General features: G+C 36.7%; 2 protein-coding genes across 4 annotated transcripts in view; one reads left to right on the top strand and one right to left on the bottom strand.

Annotated features, from left to right (window-relative positions):
• Nucleotides 1–12,477, bottom strand: part of dntt (deoxynucleotidyltransferase, terminal) — a 73,091-nt gene extending 60,614 nt beyond the window's left edge. Inside the window, exon 1 of the mRNA XM_044045201.1 lies at nucleotides 12,309–12,477. The gene's annotated coding sequence lies outside the window, so the exon portion shown is untranslated. The remainder of the gene's footprint in view (nucleotides 1–12,308) is intronic.
• On the top strand, nucleotides 32–20,254 carry blnk (B cell linker). Of its 3 annotated transcripts, XM_044045196.1 has the most exons (25): nucleotides 32–144; nucleotides 237–344; nucleotides 555–617; nucleotides 8,225–8,271; nucleotides 12,785–12,850; nucleotides 13,323–13,369; nucleotides 14,256–14,296; nucleotides 14,378–14,489; nucleotides 14,748–14,851; nucleotides 14,944–15,016; nucleotides 15,095–15,178; nucleotides 15,940–15,965; nucleotides 16,060–16,088; nucleotides 16,182–16,238; nucleotides 16,404–16,428; nucleotides 16,541–16,592; nucleotides 16,713–16,773; nucleotides 16,858–16,885; nucleotides 17,008–17,038; nucleotides 17,788–17,863; nucleotides 17,971–17,999; nucleotides 18,118–18,170; nucleotides 18,270–18,353; nucleotides 18,457–18,612; nucleotides 19,718–20,254. In XM_044045196.1, the coding sequence occupies exons 1-25, from the start codon at nucleotides 97–99 to the stop codon at nucleotides 19,856–19,858; spliced, it is 1,641 nt and encodes a 546-aa protein (XP_043901131.1). In that variant the 5' UTR covers nucleotides 32–96; the 3' UTR covers nucleotides 19,859–20,254. The 3 variants fall into 3 exon arrangements, with proteins under 3 accessions (XP_043901131.1, XP_043901133.1, XP_043901132.1); XM_044045198.1 differs by lacking the exons at nucleotides 32–144; nucleotides 237–344 and adding an exon at nucleotides 1,041–1,104 and having other exon boundaries at nucleotides 565–617; XM_044045197.1 differs by lacking the exons at nucleotides 32–144; nucleotides 237–344; nucleotides 555–617; nucleotides 8,225–8,271 and adding an exon at nucleotides 8,662–9,986.
• Nucleotides 20,255–20,918: the final 664 nt, after the last annotated feature.

The raw sequence follows: 20,918 nt of genomic DNA, 5'->3' as shown, positions 1-20,918 counted from the left end.
TTTCTATACAGAGTTTGAGGAAGTATTTTTCTTCCTCTTTGTGGCTGCCTCAGACCAATCTCAGTCGAAGTTAAACATTTTTCGAAAATATCATGAATGGCTACATCACGACGGAGAGCGAGAATATGTTTTTGCTCTAATGAGGTGACCTCCCTGTGTGTACTTCACCCTGCCGAAGCTGGTTGGTGTGTTAGTGCCGTGGTGCGTGACAGGTCAGTCTATTACTGTACTTCCAGAAGCGCAGTCCAGCCCAGAGGTTCCCTGCTGAGACCGAAATGAACCTGCCATCCAGAGAGGAGTGCGAGGGCTGGGACCAGGCACAAGTAGCCTCCTTCTTGTGCCAGGTGAGTACATGGAAAAATAGGAGACACAATAATGTAGTATCAGAAAAAAGCAGTGAGGTTTGCTGACCTGTTTTCAGCAGTGAATCATGTGCATACTCCTCTTCTTGTGTAATGTACAGTACATATTTCAAGCAACGATGATGCTACACTGTCATGCATTTTGGATTAAATCTGTGTATGTTGTTAAATCATTAAGTCTATTGCCCCCAGAACAAAATGCCAGAATGTGCTACTACCATTAAAAAAATGAGGATTAATGGAAAAAAATTTCTGGTGAGTTTTTCTCTTTTTACATTTTCTCATACCACTGTTTTTTAACAACACTGATTCGGGATTATATCAGGCCATGGTTGTTATTCTATTTCAGAACTGCCTCAAAAAGGACAATTATTATATTATATTACATTATGTTTTATTATATTTATACATTTAGTACATACAAGTACATATTTTTACAGAGTTTACCCTGCATCCATTTGGTTAAGTGAAATGCTAAACTGATATTTCCTGGATAAATAAACAAATAGGCTTGATTCACACTTCAGCTCTAATGCAACAGTAAAATGTCCACAGTTGAAAAAAACAGGGAAGAGTCGACAGGATATGATAAGTGGCTTGCATTATTTGTGGGGTCATTGAAATCTGGAAGTGATCGTCATGTCTGTTGCAACTTCTGCTTTGATATTTCTCTCACAGCTTTGTCAAGGTGTAGTCCAGCAAGGCAGCAAAAGAACAATGTTTGACAGCTGGTCTGCTTCAAGTGAGGAAATCAAACATTTACAGTCCACATAATCCAGTTGAAATAAATATATTAATGCAGTCTGTTGACAGATCTTCAGCTTTGAGCTCGAGATCAAAAAACATATACATATATACACATATATATGTATATATACATACAGTATATACATATACACATATATTTATACTGTAGATATATATGTATATCTATATATATATATATATATATATATATATATATATATATACACATATGTATATATATATAAAAGCTGTTCCGAACAACTCTGCATAGTTATAGCTGCACACCATCGTCCATATTACACGTACAGTCTCTTAGGACCACCCTATGTTTCCGAGAAACACTGACACTGTGGGCGCTGCAGGAACTAATAACTGTGAAATGAATCACTTGGTTATTAAAGCTATGATCCCTCCTTTTTTTTTTTAAAGTTAAGTATCATTAAATCTGTTTCAGTTGAGAGGTGAAAGTGGATTTTGTGTGGTGAAATAACTTAAGCATGGGTTCATAACTTCCTAATATTTAGTATTTTAAAGGTTCCCCATAATACTTGCATAATAGCTTAGCTTCTGTGCACCAGCACTGGTTCACATACATCTTATTAGTGGCCACTCATAAGACTTCTTGAGATAAACAATCTACTTGGGAATTCATTATTCACTGACCCTAAAATTATTCCACTTTAGGGGGGATATTCCCTCCCTAAAGTACTGAACTTCAGTCAAAGTCATTAATGTTTCAGTAGACGAGGCTTTGATGTGCAGGTTACCAGTGCAGTTATGGTAAAAGACATATACTGTTCATACAGCATGGGTATTGACAAATAGATTGCATAGCTTCAGATCTGCCAGAACACCAAAGCTCCTGATAACTACAGGTACACACACACTGTTGTGTTGAACAAGTATATTTCAATCTATCTTTGTCCGTAACCCCCACTTCAGAGTTTGGAGACAGGTTCACGGTGGATAAATGAAGTGAGCATAGACCTGGAACATACACATCACACTGTCATGACCTTTAGACACAGAGGCCTGGGTTCTCCTGGTGTTTTGATGTTTTTAGAAATGTAGTTTTCATTTTCTGTTTTACTTGCATGTTTTGTTTTTCTGTTTTGTCGACTTTCCTCCCCGTGTCCCTTCGTTTGTTTAACATCTTGTCTGTTTTCCCTCCACTGTGATTGCTTGCCACGCCGCTGATATGAGTCACCTCTGTCTTATGACACTCACCTGTGTTTAATTATCCCTATGGAAACAGTACAGGAGGTAATAGTCATGCCATTACCTCCTGTACTGTTTCCATTCATTCTGGTCTATTCTCTCTTAAAGACTATTTTTGCAATCCTGCATTTGGGTCCTTACCTTTGTAGCCCTGTCAAACACACATAATATGATTTTTCCCGGCCTGCCAATTGGCCAGTGGTGTCCATATGCCAGAATTCAGAGTAGTCAATAGGTAATAAAAATCTATCCCAACTATTTTAAACCTAACTCTCAAAATGTCCATGTGGCATTATTTTAACCATAAACGGACCAAAAGCGCTTTTGCCCATTTTTCCAGAATAACGTCCATTATCTGGCAGTTATTTAAAATTTACTGCAATTTAAAATGAAGAAAAACAAAAAGGTTTATTTAGAAAAGCACTGCAGTTGTACATGAACAAATCCCAATGTTTCTTTGTCTCTCAATGTGCAAAAACAGGCCAAAAGAATTGAAAACTCTCTCCTCCCTCGCAAACAAATATGCAGACTCTACGGCTTCCTGAAACAGGAACAAGTGAAATTACCGTAATTACCACACGTTGGCTTTAATGTACAACATCTCAGCTTTCAGAAACTGTTAGAACAAACTGTCGGACAAGTAATACAAAGTGCGCTTGTCAGCGATACGCTCCATTTTAAAGGGTTAATAACATGTGCTGTACAGTAAATGCAGCTTACCTTCCATTAAAACATGATCACAAAACAATTTTAAACAGAAAATAACAACAGAACTTGTAAAACGAGGAAAATGTTCACAATTCTGAGGCAAAATAGTCATAGCAATCACGTTGGGTCATACATATTAAAACTTTGTTACGTTGACACCGAACAAAATTATATTGCAATATGCTGTGTATTGTTATTGAATAGTGCCTAAACCGACCTCAATAATATTCATTCAAATGTGTTGGCATGCCAAGAATAAATTATCTAATAAAAGATTGAATTGAATTGCTGTGAATTTGTGTACGATATTCATAGTCTTGACAGATTGATCCCCATAACATTTTCAATCACTTTGTATATTAATATTTTAATTAACAAGTTGATAAATATATTTAATCCTTATATTTATTGACATTTTGTGGATAAAACACTTTGAAAATAATATACATTTGGTCTTGTTGTCCTTTGCATGACATAGCTGTTTTAATATTCACACATTTTGCCTCTAGACCTGAAAAGATATGAGACAAATTTTATCTCTGCTTTTCAGATGATGGAGTGACTTTCAGTAGATGGTGCTCTTTACTTATCCAAGCATGAGTGTTGTTGCTCATTGTAATTATCCAGTTCCTCTGGAAAGAAAAACAGAAGTGCTTGCTTATTTACAGCTGCCTGTGGCTGTGAAATGTCACTTCTGTTACAGGATGATTTCACAAGAGCAAATATACAAACGTTGAGGCTTTGGTTGAGATTGAATCAATACTCTGTTACAGAGCTGAGTGAAAAAAAAAATCTGATTTTCAATTCTGTATATTTGCATGATTGTTTTCGCCAAGAACTTAAAGCCAACCTCCTTTTAAATGTGTGTGCTTCACTTTAGAAACAATGTGAAGAATAAACGGAGTCTGCCACTTATTTGACAGGGTCAATCATCAAATATTCTAAACTTCTGCACATGAGAGTTAGTGAAAGTAATGCAGGTTTCACAGCGTGCTGAGAATAGAAGCGCAGCTACAAGCTGTATTCAAGAAACCTCTTAAATATCATCACTTCTGCAAACACACATGCACTGCACTAACTGAATGCTTGCTGCTGTTGCTGTTGCTGCTGCCACCTCATGATAAAAGGTGTACCACAAATTTGGTCAATTGGAGTAGAATTTCTTTAATGAATGCAATTATTTAAATATAATTATGAGTATTCACGTTAACTGTATTGTCTGAGCTGAGTTTTTTGTTTTTTTCCTTTGTCATGATTCAAGGGAGAATGGTTTTATATATTTAAAAAAAATCTAGAAATAAAACCACTGTCTATATATTAGATCGAGCAAAGATTTTGCAACTCTTCAGCTACTGTATAGGCAGAAAATGTTGGCATTATGGATCAATAACTCCAAAATAAACTTTATTTATCTTTGTTCATAACCATTTATTTATATTATGTTTCTACATTAGATGGTTCAAAGGTCTTAAAATCCTTACAGCTACAGTAGACAAGATCTTTTAGGCATTATTGGCGCCATATTCAGCATAATGTAAATCAAATGATTTAAAAAAAGAGCTACACTTTTGCTTTCTACTGTAACTATATAGGCTCTGTTTTCAGTCTAGTTCCAGTTCCATAACTGTGCACTGCATGCAAGTACTTTAAGTGAAATGATCATGACTCCAGCAACAGCCACAACTGCCAAAAAAAAGAAAAAAGTCTCAAAGAGAATTAGGCAGTTAAACATGTGTCACTATGGGATGAACCTCTTCAGAAAAGAACAGATTGCCTCAGGCCATCAGTTGCATATAAAACAAGTGGCTCTGTCTGTGATCATCTAGTGAGGCAAACTCAGGACAGGGAGCTTTGCTCCCACGACACTGGTATTTGACCAACTTAGGGATGAAACTCAACAATCCTGCCTACTGTAGCTTTAAATAAATAGAAATCAGTTTGGCGGTAAAGCAGCTATGGACTGCAGTCAAAGACAACATCAGGCTCCTTGTCAAAAGCACCTCCATCACCTTATACCTGCAGAATGGTATATATTAGAAACACAATCTAATTCTGGATGAGTGGTGGGTGGAAGTGTAACACAGGGTACTACTGTGAGAATGGAAGTGACAGTCAGAGAAAAAGCACAGATAAAGGAAATCTCTGTCTTTCTGATCCCATATTCAATCACACAGGTAGACAGATTAAAAGCTATATGTAGTAGATCAAAACAACTGTGAGCCTCCATCTCTGTTGACACTGTAGCTGGCTGGAAAAAAAGTGACTTTGAAATGAGATCAACGCTACAAACAAAGGCCACTCAAAAAGGAGTATACGCACACGTCTATGACAATATACAGTATATCAAACATGGATTGCTTTGTTGTTGGTAGCAAACATCTACGGGAACGTAGAAAACAAATGTGCGTTAGAAGGGGAGGTTTTGTAAAATGTGACAATTGTTCAAAAGAGAGAAAAGGAACACAATTCTAGACTGAGATTTAGGGCCGATTCTTAAAAGAAAAAGTTAATAAAGGGTTCAAAAAGGTTTTGCTAACACTCCAAATTTAAATGTGTGTTATGGGGCCACGATGTGTCATTTCCCACTCCTTTTAAAATCCACCCGTATTAGCTCCTTGTCAGACTGAATTTGCCAGGAAGTAACCGAGAACTTCTTTGCAGTGGAGTGGAAGTAAACATGCAGTAGCAGACCGTCTGTGTAGTGCACTCGCCCCTCATGTAGGTGTAATATCACTTTGATAATGTGCCAATCAATTAGCAGGTGATATAATGTTATATAATATAACATACCACACCTCACAAAGCGAACACATCCACGGGTGCTCGGATCAGGGCAAAGACAGTTGCTGTTTAAACACTCTGGATGCTGGAGGGTAGGATAACAGCTGAGCTGAAACACAGTCAAAGAAAAGTCAAAGGCACTCTCTTCAAAACTATTAGAATGCCTTTTATGTAGTGGCATAGTCATGTTCAACCTCTTAGAATACATACGTATCAATCACAGCCTCAGGCCTTCATCAGGGAATCAAACAGATCTGATGGAACAAAAAGTCATCTTAAAAAGTGGTTTTCCTCTAATTGGACTCACACTTTCACACGCACATGGGGTGGTGGCCTCCAGAGGGGGTAAACATAAAAAATTCAAGCGGAAAGGCAGCAAGTTTGGCCCAAAAAAACATGGTAAATATTAAGAAAAGAAAAAACAATAAGTAAATATTTACAAACAGCAAGAGGGGTTTCTTGGATTTTAAATCTCAGCGAGAGTTCACAATTAATAATTTCATCACTTGCAAAACCGGGGCGTGGAGTTTTTTTTACACTAGAAAAACTCAAACTTGCAGGACAGAACACAAACTTGCACTTAAGAACAGGGAATGTTAATTGGCATTTTATAAATTGTGGCTACAGCGCACTCAAGTTTTACAGTGTTCTTGTAAAGACTTTTCTGCATGTTATTTTACAGTTTTCCTTTAAACTGACATTTTTTTTAAAAGAATAATAATTAGTGCTATCTTTTTAGAATAAACTGCAGTTGTTTTTGTGAATATTTTGTAAATACTGACTTTTCCCCCTTCATTTCCCATTCAAAGAGCACCTGCTTACAATCTAATATGGGTTTTTACTAACGCTGGTCTGAAACTAGCAAACAAACGTCATGTTTGGCACTGCTTTAATACAGTCCGATAACTACAGTATAGCCTCAAAACACTGAATTTGAGGTTTTTGATTTAAGAGAATATATACAAAATTAATGAAAATAATCTACATACTAGAATTAAAATCACTTGCGCAGGTTATGTTAAGGTCACACTACTACTAACACAAATGGATGAAAAAGGCAGACATTTCAGTTGTTGTGGACCGTATGAAAGTTATATGTTCATGTATATTTGAAACAAAAAAATGTGATTGAGTGTTGATTTACATTATAATGAGTAAGGGCTCCTGGCATATAGTCCAAAGGAAAGTCTGAAGCTTGTAAGATTGTTGTCTCTCATTGGAACAAGCACAGACAATCCTATAAATAATTCAATGTGGGAGCAGTGCCTGACTATCCACTGGGGCGGACTATTTGATATTTTATTCAATGTCAAATGGCAAAGTCTGATTTTATAAAGATTTTTCCTATTAGCCAGTGGGATGATCAAGTGTGTATGTGTAAGGCCAAGGTTCAGTTCTTTGAAGGAGGTAGTCTTCAAGTCTTTCATATTAAGTGATCTCAGTCTCTGATTTGTAAATTATTCACACCCACATTCACACTAGTAATTACTCTCCTGGTAGATTACCTCAAATCAATCATAAATAGCTCCAAAACCATTATTACACATTTCACAAGAGACTGCAGATAAAGGGCCATCCACACATTATTCATATCTAAATTAAGTACACCTGTACCTCATACATTAACCTCAATTAATTAAAGTTCCTACCCATTTGTTCACACAATATCTTACAACTTAAGACAACAATAAACTGATTTATAAAAAGAAATAATAATAATAATTTCTTGTCATCAATCTGCATTACATTACACCAAGTATAAAACAGAAGAGGGACTGCGCTAGGAATGACTTAGGGTAATGAATTATGAATGAAGAGAGGGAAATACATAATTTAGTGGGATTTGTTGCATATTTTATGGTAATCATTTTCCTTTCATTTACAGATTTTAGTGTAACGGACCTTAAAATGCAACAACAAACTACAATGCAGCAGATAATCAGAAAAATGTTTGTTGAAACTGTGTCGTATAATGTAGGTTCTGTATGTCATTATAGTCTTTTTAAAGATTATGCCTTCTGTTCTGTGTTTTACATGATATTGACTCCCAGTGTGTTCATATACACATTAAATTAGCTGCATATGTATATGTATACATATTAAGTCCAACATGGAGGCCATTCTTTACTTAGTGTCAGTCTAAAAGTGAAAAAAAAAATGTGTTGTTGTTGTTAATATAATCTATTGACAAATGAAAAAATATCTGCCCGTTGGCTCTTCTAAAAAGATGATTTGTAATAGAAGTCAGAGAGATGCTGCCATCTCCTGTTAAATAAGAGGAAATGCAGCACTGGGTGACAGTTTTGGGATAATTTCTGCTGTAAAAAACAAAACACAGTTACCTAAGAACTCTGTAGCCTCCTGGTTTACCATGTGTTTATGTTTTGATTTCTCTGATGCTTTTACAGAACATGTCTGACAGCGACTTCAGCAAGTTTAGTCTCATTCACCAACCGTGAGTAACACTTTAATACCACTGTCATCACCTCATTCCTCCAGTACCTTTCTCGTCATTATATTACATTATATTATACATTATTTATCTATAGTTACTTTTAAATAAATAAGTCTACATGACAGGAGGTGGGTAAATGTAATGTCATTGTACAAACCTCAATGTTTAATAAAATTAGAGGAATGTCTGGGTGGGTGTGTATAAATGCACATATGCTTTGTTTGTAGTGCTACACACAAAGCTGCAGCTGTGGGTTTCAGGTCTGAGTGCACCTGCACATTTGTCAGCACATGTTTGTTCATGTTTGTGCAGTATGTTCCTGTTCATGTATTCCCATGTGCATCTGTGTTTGCGTGGGTGTGTACATGTATGTGTCCTGTGAACAGAGACAATTATATGTGTGTGCGTGTGTGCATCAGTTTTACAGTTGTTGACATACAGCATTATATTTTTTCATTTAAACGAATACTAGGGTAAAATTACAGACTGACATTAAAAACACGGGTGCTTAAATGTACAGTGTAAAAAATAAAAAAATTGTTGTGTAATATTTCCATCATTTTATGTTACATTTTTTGACAACATGCCAATGAATCGAAGTGTGAACAGTACGCGGCAAATTAAACAGTTTGTCTTCCTGAACCTCAGTAACACACTTGTTGAACCAGGAAGTTGCATGTCTTGCTAAAGTCAGCGTATGCAAACTTAGCCACTGAAAGCGATTGAACTCATTTCTGTAATTAAAGCTAAAGAGGTGAAAAACACAGCATGTTTAGTTTGTAGATGTCCTGAGTAATTTCACATTTATTCCAAACTGGAAAATCCCAGACTAAATAGTGAATCATACACAGCTGGTTCCTCAAAACCCACAGCTGTCTCTTTAATTCTGTTACTGTGTAGACATTTCTTACCACAGACAACTTGTTGGTATAACTTTATTCTGTTGTGTTCCACATTTTTGCCATATTTTGTTCGACATTTTGCCTAAAATGCCATGGCGCCATCTCTATCTGCCATCTCTATCTCTGTGTCTCAAGATAGTAAATCATCCACCTGCCAGTCTAACAGGAAACATTGCACACTTTTCTTACACTTCCTTCCATTTTATATAGAAAATACTCAGAATTACAAAATGGTACTGTACTTTCCGTATCACATCAGACATGACCTTACACATACAAAGACTTGTTTTAAAGCCCTGGGTGTAACGCAGCAGTATTTATAAGAAGTATCTTTGGTGAGGAGGAAACACACAGAAATGCAGTTCTATTTGCAGAGGAAGGAAAGATAAATAGAGATGAATGTGACTGCATACAGATGAGATGAACATTATATGCAGAGGGGTCAAAAGGTCTGAGACCACGCACGGTATAGCTTTTAAAAACAGCAGCATGTGGGTGGACATGCAACTGAAGAGTCAAGAGAGCAAGGCATGATTTAAGAAGTTTGCTCAAAGTGTGGTCACTGTGTCTGCGTGTGTGTCAGGAGGAGTGGAAAAGAGAAGTGAATGTTTCTTACAAATACGGGTATGAAAAAAAATTCCTTCCCCTGTGTGACAAGGACGAGACTCATAGCAATAGCGTTCAGTTTTGCTGCCGCAGTCTATCTGTCAACACAAGCTTAATGGTTGAGGAGCCAACTATGTAAACGAGCAAGCTTAACATGAACATGGATACGTTCGGTAAACTCACTGCTCCTGCCACAGCAAAGATTCGGTAAGTCATCCAGTTTGTTTATGTTATTTTTAATTGCAGCAGACAATGACGAATTGTCATTTTTTGCTAGTCCTTCGTAATATCTGCTAAAGGAGCAGTGTGGAGTGTCTTTATTATATTTAAATTGAAATGCATACAATGCTGTATAAATGTTTGGGGTTTTTGTTTTTTTTAAAAAAAGGAAAACATACAGTTTTTCTTCATAAGTAACCAAAAAGTTCTCTAAAGATGGAATTTATGGCTCTTTGAAGGGAGCCGGATCTTGAGGAGCCGGATCTTGAGGAGCCGTTCCTTTCGAAGAGCCGTTCAAAAGACTGGCTCACTATTTTGGATCTTTGTATAAAATGTGTCTTAGTCTAAATAAAGCTCTTCTGACTTGCTAATCATTCCACACCTTTTTATTTGTGGCACAATAAAAAACAAAGTAGTCTAAGTAGAACTTCTATGCAAAACTATACTAAACTAAATATGTTAATATAGAAAACTTTTACAAAACAAGTTTCAAGTATAACCCTGCAGAGGACTCCTGAACTGTCCTTGGTAACATTAGTATAAATTTTAGTTAACAATATTTGAGACAGGCTTGAAAGAAATATTATTTTTGCATATGTTTCGCTTTGCCCTTCTTTTCATCAGAAATGCTGCTGTGCTTCCTTTGGCTCATAGCTGCAGTCTGACACTCCGCACCCACGTGAAATTTGCATATCAAATTGGCGCATGCTGTGTGCGTGAAAGTGATTTAAAAAAAATCACAATAAGAGTCATTCAATAGATTTGGTTTATTCGTGAACGTCCCAACTCTAAACTTGTCAAATGAGCCATTTTATCAGGGAGTGGTAGGTAAACACAGGTGTTACTGATCACATTACTTATGCCTAAATAGAACCGTTTATTCATGGGATAATTAACAACTGTGTTTAAATACCATTTCAGGTCAACACGGTTATTTCAATTTAATTGAAGTGGCTTTTATTTAAAGCAAGGGTGAGAAACGTTTTATTACTATCACTATTTAAAAAACTCCTCCTGGAGTCACATTGACATATTCTGGTTTTAATCAGAACATCTACTTGAAAGAAATGATTACGTGATTACGTGTAATAATTCGTAGAATGGCTTGTTCATTATTTGTCCATCCCTAATTTGGAGAGGATATGGATTTATATATTGTTAATTTTGAGATTTTGTAAACAAAACGTTTGGATTTCCATCCATAATTTTAAGATTTGCAAACACAACTTTTGGTTTTGCAAAGATAAATTATTGAAAAAGAAAAAGTGATCACAGTATTTGCAAATCCTAAAGTTTTGGTTACTATTCTGACAGTGAGGTTAGAGCAGGTGTCTCAAACTCAAATGGGGGTCACTAGTGTCTAGTCTGGTCAGTAGGTGATCGGTGAATTGGAGGTCCACCGATATGGGTTTTTCTGGCTGATGTATGGCTGATGTATGCTGCCAATTTTTGGGCAGATAATTGAAAGTTTTTACTCTATGTGCATACAAACTAATACATTTTGAGGGAAAAAACGTTTATGACTAACGGTGTACATACAAGATTATAGTTTATAGTTATAGTTTGGCAGCAAGTTTGAGCCCGCTAATGCAGACGCACGGTGCTCACAGTGCCCGGTACAGAGCAGTGGTACCTCGCCATGTCCTGTTGACAAACGCTGGCTCAGAACTCGAATTAAACATTTTCTGTGCCTAAATTAGTCATTTAGAATTTAAAAATAGGGTTTATGTATCAAGGTAGGACATATTTTTAGTTTGGCATTGGGAGGTACAATGTGGGAAGTGAACAGCCCCGGGGATACATAGTGCAATAGTGTTTTTGCATTATATGCCCATCACTAAATATAAGCCTCGTTTTCTCCCAGGATTGTTGAAGGCTTTTCCATAATTTCTGGCTTGGGGTCTTTCACACATGGCAGCAGCACAAGTTCCATCCATCAATAACACAGGGCTGCCCGCGGACGTGCCTGACCGTAAATCGGCGTTATTTTTTTTGGTTAAACAAAATGGTAAATATTGGCCCAATAAATCGACCTTTACAGTTAAAAAGTCAAACTTTTGGAAAAAATACATCAAAAATAAAAACATTTATGAAGATATTTCACACAATTTCAAAATAAAAGTGATTTTTCATCTGGAACGTAAACTACTGTATAACTAACTAACTGTATATTTGATGCGAAATGAATACTAATGATATTGAGTAGGGGGCGCATGTGTCCTGCGGGCTGAGGGTTTGTGACCTCTGGGTTAGAGTAAGCTGTGAGCTCACTTCTTAGCTTAGCATTTATCCTGGTTAGCTGCGACTCACCTGCTTTAGCTGCGTGTTTTCTTCGAAATGACGGTTGAGATTTTCATCAGTACGACTTCGTTACCCCAAAGCTGGGTACACTGACTTGTCTATTGCTTATTAAAACAATATGTCCTCTTGACGTGAAAAGGGAGACATGGTATTTCTGCTTTATTTTCCCGAGTCAACACCTGTTAGTAATTACACGCTCCATATGTTTCCTACACCCTGTTCGTCGCCTGACAGGCATGGGTTTGTTTGTTTGTTTGTTCATAACAATAAGGTATGACATGGCATTTTATTTTAAGAGTATTTATAATAATGTGGCTACTTTAATTTATGAATTGTCTCAAGGATCACTCAGCCAGGATGATACCCACCATTTATTTTTGCATAAATCAAATACAATTAACGTGAACGTTGCAAAAGTCAATCAATTATCAGAAAGTGTCTTTAAGCTCTCTCAAAATGACAATGCCAAATTATGTGTTTTCCAGGCAGCTTCAAAAGATTGTTCAAGACATCAAAAGAAAGGATGGCAGTTTACTGAATAAACTGAGAAGGTCAGTGTCTAACTTTACACATGTTGGTATTAGTACAGTTCAGGCTACTGCAAGAAAGGCACACAGGTGTCTAAATTTGTTCTGTGGAAAAGAAAATCTGTGGGAAGTTTGGTGAACAAAGATTCTCAATGCCACGTGTCTGAGTGTACGCATCAGTAAAAAATGTCAATTCCTCTTTCACAGCCGTTGGAATGAGAGACCCACAAACCAAAAATAACTTCAACAGATGTTTGTTGTCTCACTTTCCTCTCCAGATATCAGTCATTTATAGACACAAAAGGAGAGATACAGCAGTGACAAAAGCACTTCTAACGCCATTAGTTCTCATACGTTTTATTTTGAAATATCACTATAGTAAAACAATCGATCATGTTGATAAATGAAATCTTGACATCCCATGGAAATGTACATCTTCTATTAATAGCGATAACATAATTTGTCTATAAAATGTCGATCTCTCTCTATATGGCAGACTAAAAAACAAACAAATTCCAAAGGTACCTGCGCGAGATTATGGAGGTAAGATCTGTGTCTTTATTATTATACCTGTCATGATGTTAATGAAGCAGCAATTAATCACCATCTGTAGAATCTGCTGATTTTTTTTCCCCTAGTATAAAATGCCCATCACCAAGGTCTGTGACTGAAAGATTTGACTGACTCAGACTGTCAGTGTATTTCAGAACAATGGATGTTGCCTAATTTTCCCCATGTGTCTCTGTGGAAAAGGTTTTAGCAATGCCAGTGACCAATAAGTGAGTGAACTCAAGCTCTGTGAGTTCACATAAAAAAAAGAAAAAAGAGTGGTGTTACCTAACTTTCCAGACTGAGTGATGATTCTTCATGTCCAGCTATGCAAATACATTAATTACTGCATCAGAGCAAACACTTATCTGCTGTCAAGCTTCACCTCCAGCTAACTTTATCTTTGTCAACTACTGCTTGATCTGATTGGGTTTCAACTCTCAGAAACTTTGTGCTGCAATCTTAAATCTGCCTGTTTTAATGAAACAAAAAAGGTCCAAAGGTCTGAGAATTCTGGGAAACACTACTAAACTACATACAGTATAGTTAAATAAGTAAATAGTGTATATGATGTCTCTCTTCTGTATCAACTCTCCCTTTACCTGTTTCCACAAGTTCTCAACACCCTGCTTAATTATGTGACACTTCCATTAAAACAGTACACTGAAAATGGTGGTTTAGTCACTTGTTGAAAGATTGTTCAACAGTCTGTGACATAAGGAGACACGCGTCAGTAGTTTCTCAATTGAGACACTAATTCGAAGAGGCTTTTTTCTAAAATGAGAAAACCCCATTTCAGATTAATTTTACTCATTCATAATAAAACCCACACATGTTTGTTTTTTTGTAATATAATCCATTTAAATACCTGTATTTACAGGTGATGAGGATATTGACGATCAGTTCTCGGAACCCGATTATGTAAGTGTAAAGTTGTGAGTAATTATGGTTTGTCTTCATCTGACATATTTGTTTGAAACACTGTACGTTTGTTGTTCCCAGGATAATGACATGTATGAAGATCCACATGCTGACCAGGACGACAGCTATGAACCACCGCCCAGCCACAGACCCTTCACAACAACATCTTCCTTCCCAACAGGGGAGTACCTTGGTGAGTACAGGCATTTGAAATGAAGAACTGATCATTATTCATTGCTTCTTTTTTTTTTTTTAAGTAGAAACTTGTTTTTTTTATTGTTATTATTGCATTAGTTCTTCTGGTTAGAAAATAAAATAGTTTTTATTCTGCAGAAAAAAATAAATTTATCGTGCCCTTTCATTTTCAAAGCCACAATACTCAGAGGGCATCAAATAAGTGCTTCACTGCAAACGCTGATGTCCTGTTATTACTTCTACTTCTCCTTTCCAGACAGCTGCCGTAACCAGCCCAAACATTTGCCCAGGAAGCCCTTGCGTCCGGACAAATCCTCCAGACAAATGCCCCCAGAACCCACCCATATGGGGAGCGAAGACGTAAACCAACTTTGACCAAAGCTCTCTCATAAATACAGATTCAGCTTTAGTGTGGCTAACCACCCCCTTTTACACAATATGTTGTTTTGTAGGAAGACTACATGAATCCAGATGGCAATAATGATGATAACAACTACATAGAACCTGCAGAGGATCTACCCACCAGTAAGATATACGTCAAAATCTAGGGGGGGGTGTACTATATTGTACTATAGTACTATATTGTCTCATGTCTCTCCTCAGATCCTTTGTTGCTCTGTAGAGGCAGAGCACGGAAGGAACTCCCCAGGTTGCCTGCAACATTACCACGACCTCCATCCAGTCCTGGTAGGTACAACAATAAACAGCCACAATGAGCATAGAATTCTAATTAGAGAAACCACGCTATGATCACAGATACGTTGTTAATTGTCTCCTGTACCATGAGTCTCCACGTCTGGTGAGGTCAGACAAGTTTAAAGGCATGAATTTGATTATAAGGGGGAAAAAAAATGTTTGCATATATTTACGTTAGTGAAAAGTTCAATTTTGGAAATAGATAGTAGTTACTGGTGATTAAGACATTAAATGTGTTTTTTTGTATTGTAACTCTAATAAAATCCCAAAATGAAGACATATTTTCAGAATAATAATACCTTTAATCATCTAGAGTCAGCTTCAGTCTTTTCTTTCAGTCAGATTTTTTGTTTTCCAACTCAAAACAATAACAACTGCTGCATGGTATTTGAGCCTGTCCTCTAACAAGCCCCATGATCTAGGCCCTGCAAACATAAGATGCAAAACAATTTGCCTACATTCCTATGACTAGCAAAGATTCCACTTTCATTTTCAGTTTTCAGCACATATTATTCTCTTGTCACTTCCATTCTGTGGAGTCTTTCTTCAGCGTATAATACTGAATAACACCTACTTTGCTTGGTGGGAGACACTCAGAAGCTGACTGACCAAACACGAAAATGCCCAAGGCCACTGTCACATTTTTAAAGCAATAACAACATGCAGCACCAAGTGGAGGCTTGCAACATTTTTTTTGTCTGGTTGTCCAATTTTGTCTTTCTCTTTGTTTGTTTGTTTTTTGTTTTTTTCAGATTTTTATGAAGTCCCAGACAAAGAGGTAAACTGGTAGTGTTAAAAAAACAAAAAAAAACAATGTAAGTGCTTTTAAATATGGAATTTAATTTAATTTGTGTCTTATGGAATATTTACAGCGAAGCTCGTTATCGTCTCCATCAAACAGGTCAGTTTTGCACTATACAATATCACAATATGAAATGACAGTGTTTTAGATATTTGAAATGGAACTAACCATTTGCTCACATCTGTCTTATAGACAGTGCACAATCTCCTCAACGCTGTTAAATTTGTTACCACCAAAACCCTGCCCCAGGTATTTAAATCCCTGAGTGATTTGTCATCAAATGCAAAGAGAATTTTCTTAGGTGTTTATTTATATCTGCTATAAAGATTAGTATACCAAAGGCCAGAATGTTGGTTATTGCATTTCATTGCAATGACTGCAACCAATAATGACTTTCTTTTATCTTTATTTTAGACAGAATATGAGGTCAGCTCCTACTGTAAGTGATGACTAATGTGCATGATTTTAAAACAGACAATCTGTGCTATTTACTGTATGTATACTATATGATCCGGTGGGATTTTGATACACTGGTTTTGTGATTTTCGAAGGTCCATGAACCAACACAAGACGATGAATATGAAGTTTGTTATCAAGATGATGGTGAGTATTTACTCAGTTTTTTGTTGTGCCATCTAGAAGAAAGCCAGTCTCACAAAACTTAGTGATAAAATGTCACTGCATTCAAATACTAACTGGTAGATACCGTGTGCGTTCCTATAGATTGTAGCAATAAACCTGCAGAGAGTCGTCCTCCACTCGTACCAAAACCTTTGCCCAGAGAGTAAGCATCGATCAGCAACGTTCTTCCAGTATAAATGTTAAGAAGGTAATAATTGTTAGACTGATCATCATGGTTTCCTTGCAGGAGGTCACCAAAGCCACCATTAAGACCGGTAGGGAAATTTTGTTTATTAAAAATTAGGTACATGCAGTCAAAATGGAACATGTCATTTTTGTTGTAAGGTATTTTAGTTTAAATCATGTTGAAATCTATTAAATATGATTTCTGTTGCAGAGGCCGGATTTAATGCCAAAGGGATTTGAAAGTAAGTTGTTGTTTTTTTTACATGTTACTAGTCACAGCAGATTGTGCCGTTAACACCGTCCATTTCTGTGATTATTCTGTCTTTCCCTAAAACCTCAAAATGTCATGAGCTCACATTTCGTTGACTCTACATTTTTGTAAATATATAACAAACTAAATCTCCATGTGAGGTAATAACGTGGATTATTTCATACAACACACAGATGTTAATCGATGCCCACTGATAAGTTCAGTTGAAGTAGGACTCATTAGGACTTGAAGAATCTCCACATTCTCTGATTAAAAGTAAACAAGGCTTTGATTTAAAGAAGCCTTCAAACAAGTGAAAAAGAAACTACATTTAAACTGAACATAGATCATTTGTTGCATGTTTGGTAACCACCTTCACTTGCACTACTCCACCATCTTGTGCCTACTGCCTGTACACCAGTGCATTGTCCTGTGCAATAGTCATAAGTATTTAGTATTTATATTCTTACCGAGTCTTTTTTTGTATACACAATATTCACTATATTTATTTACGCATCGACGTGCAACGTGCAATATTTCTCTAGCCTTCATTCATTGTATATAATGTCCATAACTTTTTCTGCACATAATGCACAGAGACTATAGTCCTTTTTCTTTTTCTGTTTTTACCTTTCTTTAATCCCTTGCTTACACGTCTGTCTTAATGTTTTAGCTGCTGTAATAAGTGAATTTCCCCTTTGAAGGATAAATAAAGTCGATCTTATCTTATGATTTCCACAGGCCAAAAGCTGCCTGTGATACAAACTGAACACACAGCTCCTCCAAAAGCTTCTACACTAGACTTGTCAAGACCAAAGTAAGAATTGCACTCTGCATATATATATATTTATATATATATTAAATCTAATAGAATTAGAATGTATTTCATCTCAGCATTGAACTATTTTTTGGTCCCGGTTGCAGAATTCCTCTTCCACAGTTGACCTCCATCAGTAAGTTGTACCTTTTTGTGTCTTTTATATGGAGCAACTTAAACCTAGACACAAAATGATCTTTCAATCAAAGCTGTATTGTTAAAAAAAGATATAATAATTCTGTTTGTCTCTGAAGCAACAGACAGAAGAAGTGTCTCTACTGAAAATGGATTGATAGAGGAAGATGAGGTGGGCTACATTAAATAGACACTGTAAATATTACTCAACAGATGTCTCTATAGTAATGTGGTGGGAAATCTTCCATTCCTCCCCATGTCTTCTTCTCAGAATGCAGATGTCTATAAGAAACCCTGGTATTCGAGCACGTGTAACCGCAAGACTGCTGACGATGCTTTGCTCCGCTCAAATAAAGTGAGAATCATCGTAACACACCGCCATTAACGCAATGGAGCAGTATGTGGATTATTTTCACGTGACAACGTGTTGGCATCTGACATCTGGGTGTTTGTTTCAGGATGGAGCGTTTATGGTGCGGAAGAGCTCTGGTCACGACACACAGCAGCCCTACACATTAGTGGTGCTTTACAAGGGCAGGGTGTACAACATACCCATCAGATACATAGCAAACACACAGCAATATGCGCTGGGAAGCGAGAAGAAAGGAGAGGAGGTATGGTTTCACAAGCTTAATCATCTCTCATTGCATTTCCCACGCACAGTCGCTGACAGAATTAAGTTCATACAGTTAAGTAAGCATATGTACATAGTCTTAAGAGACCTTTTTTAATTACTGTTCACTCATATATGCAAATGTCATTATCTCCTTCAGACAGGGCTTTACTGCACCTTATTCTATATTAGGCCATTTTGTCACAGCATTTAAGTACAGGTGTACCTAATAACATGAGTCCATCATTTGTATCTCTGTACAGCCATAGTGAGCACTAACATTATAATTCACATAAAATACTACACTGCTTTACTCCAGTTGTGAAATTTGCACACTCAATATAAATGGGGTGGAGGCAGATGGCGGCACATCTTTGAGTGTAGTTCTGTCAGAGATTTCTTCCTGTTAAAGGGGAGGTTTTTTTTTCTCTACACTGATGCCTAATGTTTGCTCATTGTGTGAATTGTTGGGTTTCTCTGCTCTGATGGATGTTGTCTATGTACAGTTCCTTGAGGTAATGTAGGTTATGATTTGGCACTATACAAATGAAATTGAATTGAATTTAATTGAATGTGGCCCCCCCAATGAATTTCATGCATCTCGCCACTTAATTGAGTTATTTCTGAATGGATTTTTTATTAATAGATTCCTTTTGCATCATACATACATTTCTGTTGTGAACTATTTATTGTTCCATGTCAAAACAAACACTTTCATTATGAAATTATGTGAAATATCATAAATATTGTTATTTCGATGTGTCTTCTCAAAAGGTTTGACCTTTTGTCATTTGGATTTGAGCCCCTGGAGCGGAGTAAATAACGATTTTACAACCCAAAATAACCCATTTTATATTAATTTGTTACTCAATACTCACTCACACGTGAGAAAAAACGGGAAATGATGCTGTCTAACAGACCTGGTACCTGTGATTTGTGATTTGTGATCTGTACCATTTCTGCATGGCATACAAACATCCCATAAACCAACTTTTTTAGATCATTTTTTAAAAGATGTGTCTATAAAATGTAAGATTTCAGCAGATTATGTCAACGAGATTGACTTCTTTCTGTGGACTAACCCTCGAACCTCCCTTTTCAACCAGTACTTCAGCAGCATCTCCCACATCATCGAGAGCCACCAGAAGACTCCATTGGTGCTGATCGACAGCCAGAGTAACAACAAGGATGCCATCAAGCTGTGCTACCCCATAACACCGAAGCCGGGCCCACCAACAGCCAACTGATTAGGCTGCATCGCAACATGCTGCGTTTACTGTCAAGACTGAACAGAACTGATTATGTCATTTTTTTTCCCCCCGACGATTGCTAAGGTGTGTGCTGTCAACAGGACTGTGTGAAGGTCATGCGGAGTTACAAGCAGAACTGACTTTTTAACTCGTGTTTTTTTATTAAGATTCTTTTTTAATGCTCTGTCGGTAAACAGTGTATCAAAATTAATGCAAGGAATGAGACAAGTGTTGCAGACGCAGAGGGAAGCAAGACAGACAAATGATTCGCTTATGACAGCAGTACATTGGAGAGCAAATAAGCACAAGGTTGTACATTTTGTCTCAATAAAAAAAACTTCTTGTGTTGTAGACGCACGTCTTCAGTCATGAGAAAATACCACCAGGAACTGACGACAGTTTCGTTTTCTTCTCTGTTCCAACAAATAATGTTACACTCATGCACGTTGGTTGCATAACAAGGCACTTAGTGAAAATTCTCTGCTAATATTTTACAGTACCTCTACCTCCACTATATACAGTTATAAATCTTTTGTCTAAATTACAATGAAAAGAATAATGTGTGTCACCGACACTCCAGATCTGGGGAAACGTACACAATTTAGGTACATCTGTCCAATTTTCCAAGACACACACACAAAGAGCCAGTGTTTTCCTTTGTCTGCATAAGGAAGTGTTTTGACACAGGTTCAGATTGTCAAAGACTTAATAAGTGAGGTAATGGGAAATATAAATCCTCCTTTCATAGTGCAATTAAAAAGATTATCATTTCAAGTCAAAAGAGAGGAAATGTGTTTTTGGTTGTCGTTTTACATAACAAGAATGACCAATTCTTCCAGGCCTCTTCATCGTTAAAAATCCAGATTTCAAAAGTAATAATTTTGTTAGTATTTGATCTATAACAAAGATCATCAGTTTACTTCTCAAAAATGAGTCATGTTTATAGGGCTATCTGCTCCCACTGAAATATCTTTTAGCATGATTTGGAGTTCACACATCAATTGTACACAGATTCTTCCAAAAGGCCAAAGAAGCACAAAGAAAAGCATATAAAGAC

Source organism: Solea senegalensis, linkage group LG15, assembly GCF_019176455.1.
Source record: "Solea senegalensis isolate Sse05_10M linkage group LG15, IFAPA_SoseM_1, whole genome shotgun sequence".
Lineage (NCBI taxonomy): Eukaryota > Metazoa > Chordata > Actinopteri > Pleuronectiformes > Soleidae > Solea > Solea senegalensis.
Note: the sequence above shows the minus strand (reverse complement) of the source record. Positions and strands in the feature narration are given on the sequence as shown.

Excerpts from the sequence above, each read along its gene's own strand:
- blnk (XM_044045196.1), top strand. The coding sequence starts at position 97 with ATGGCTACATCACGACGGAGAGCGAGAATATGTTTTTGCTCTAATGAG. Across the intron at positions 12,851-13,322 it reads TTACTGAATAAACTGAGAAG|ACTAAAAAACAAACAAATTC; the intron begins GTCAGTGTCTAA and ends TCTATATGGCAG. Across the intron at positions 16,886-17,007 it reads CAAAGCCACCATTAAGACCG|AGGCCGGATTTAATGCCAAA; the intron begins GTAGGGAAATTT and ends TTTCTGTTGCAG.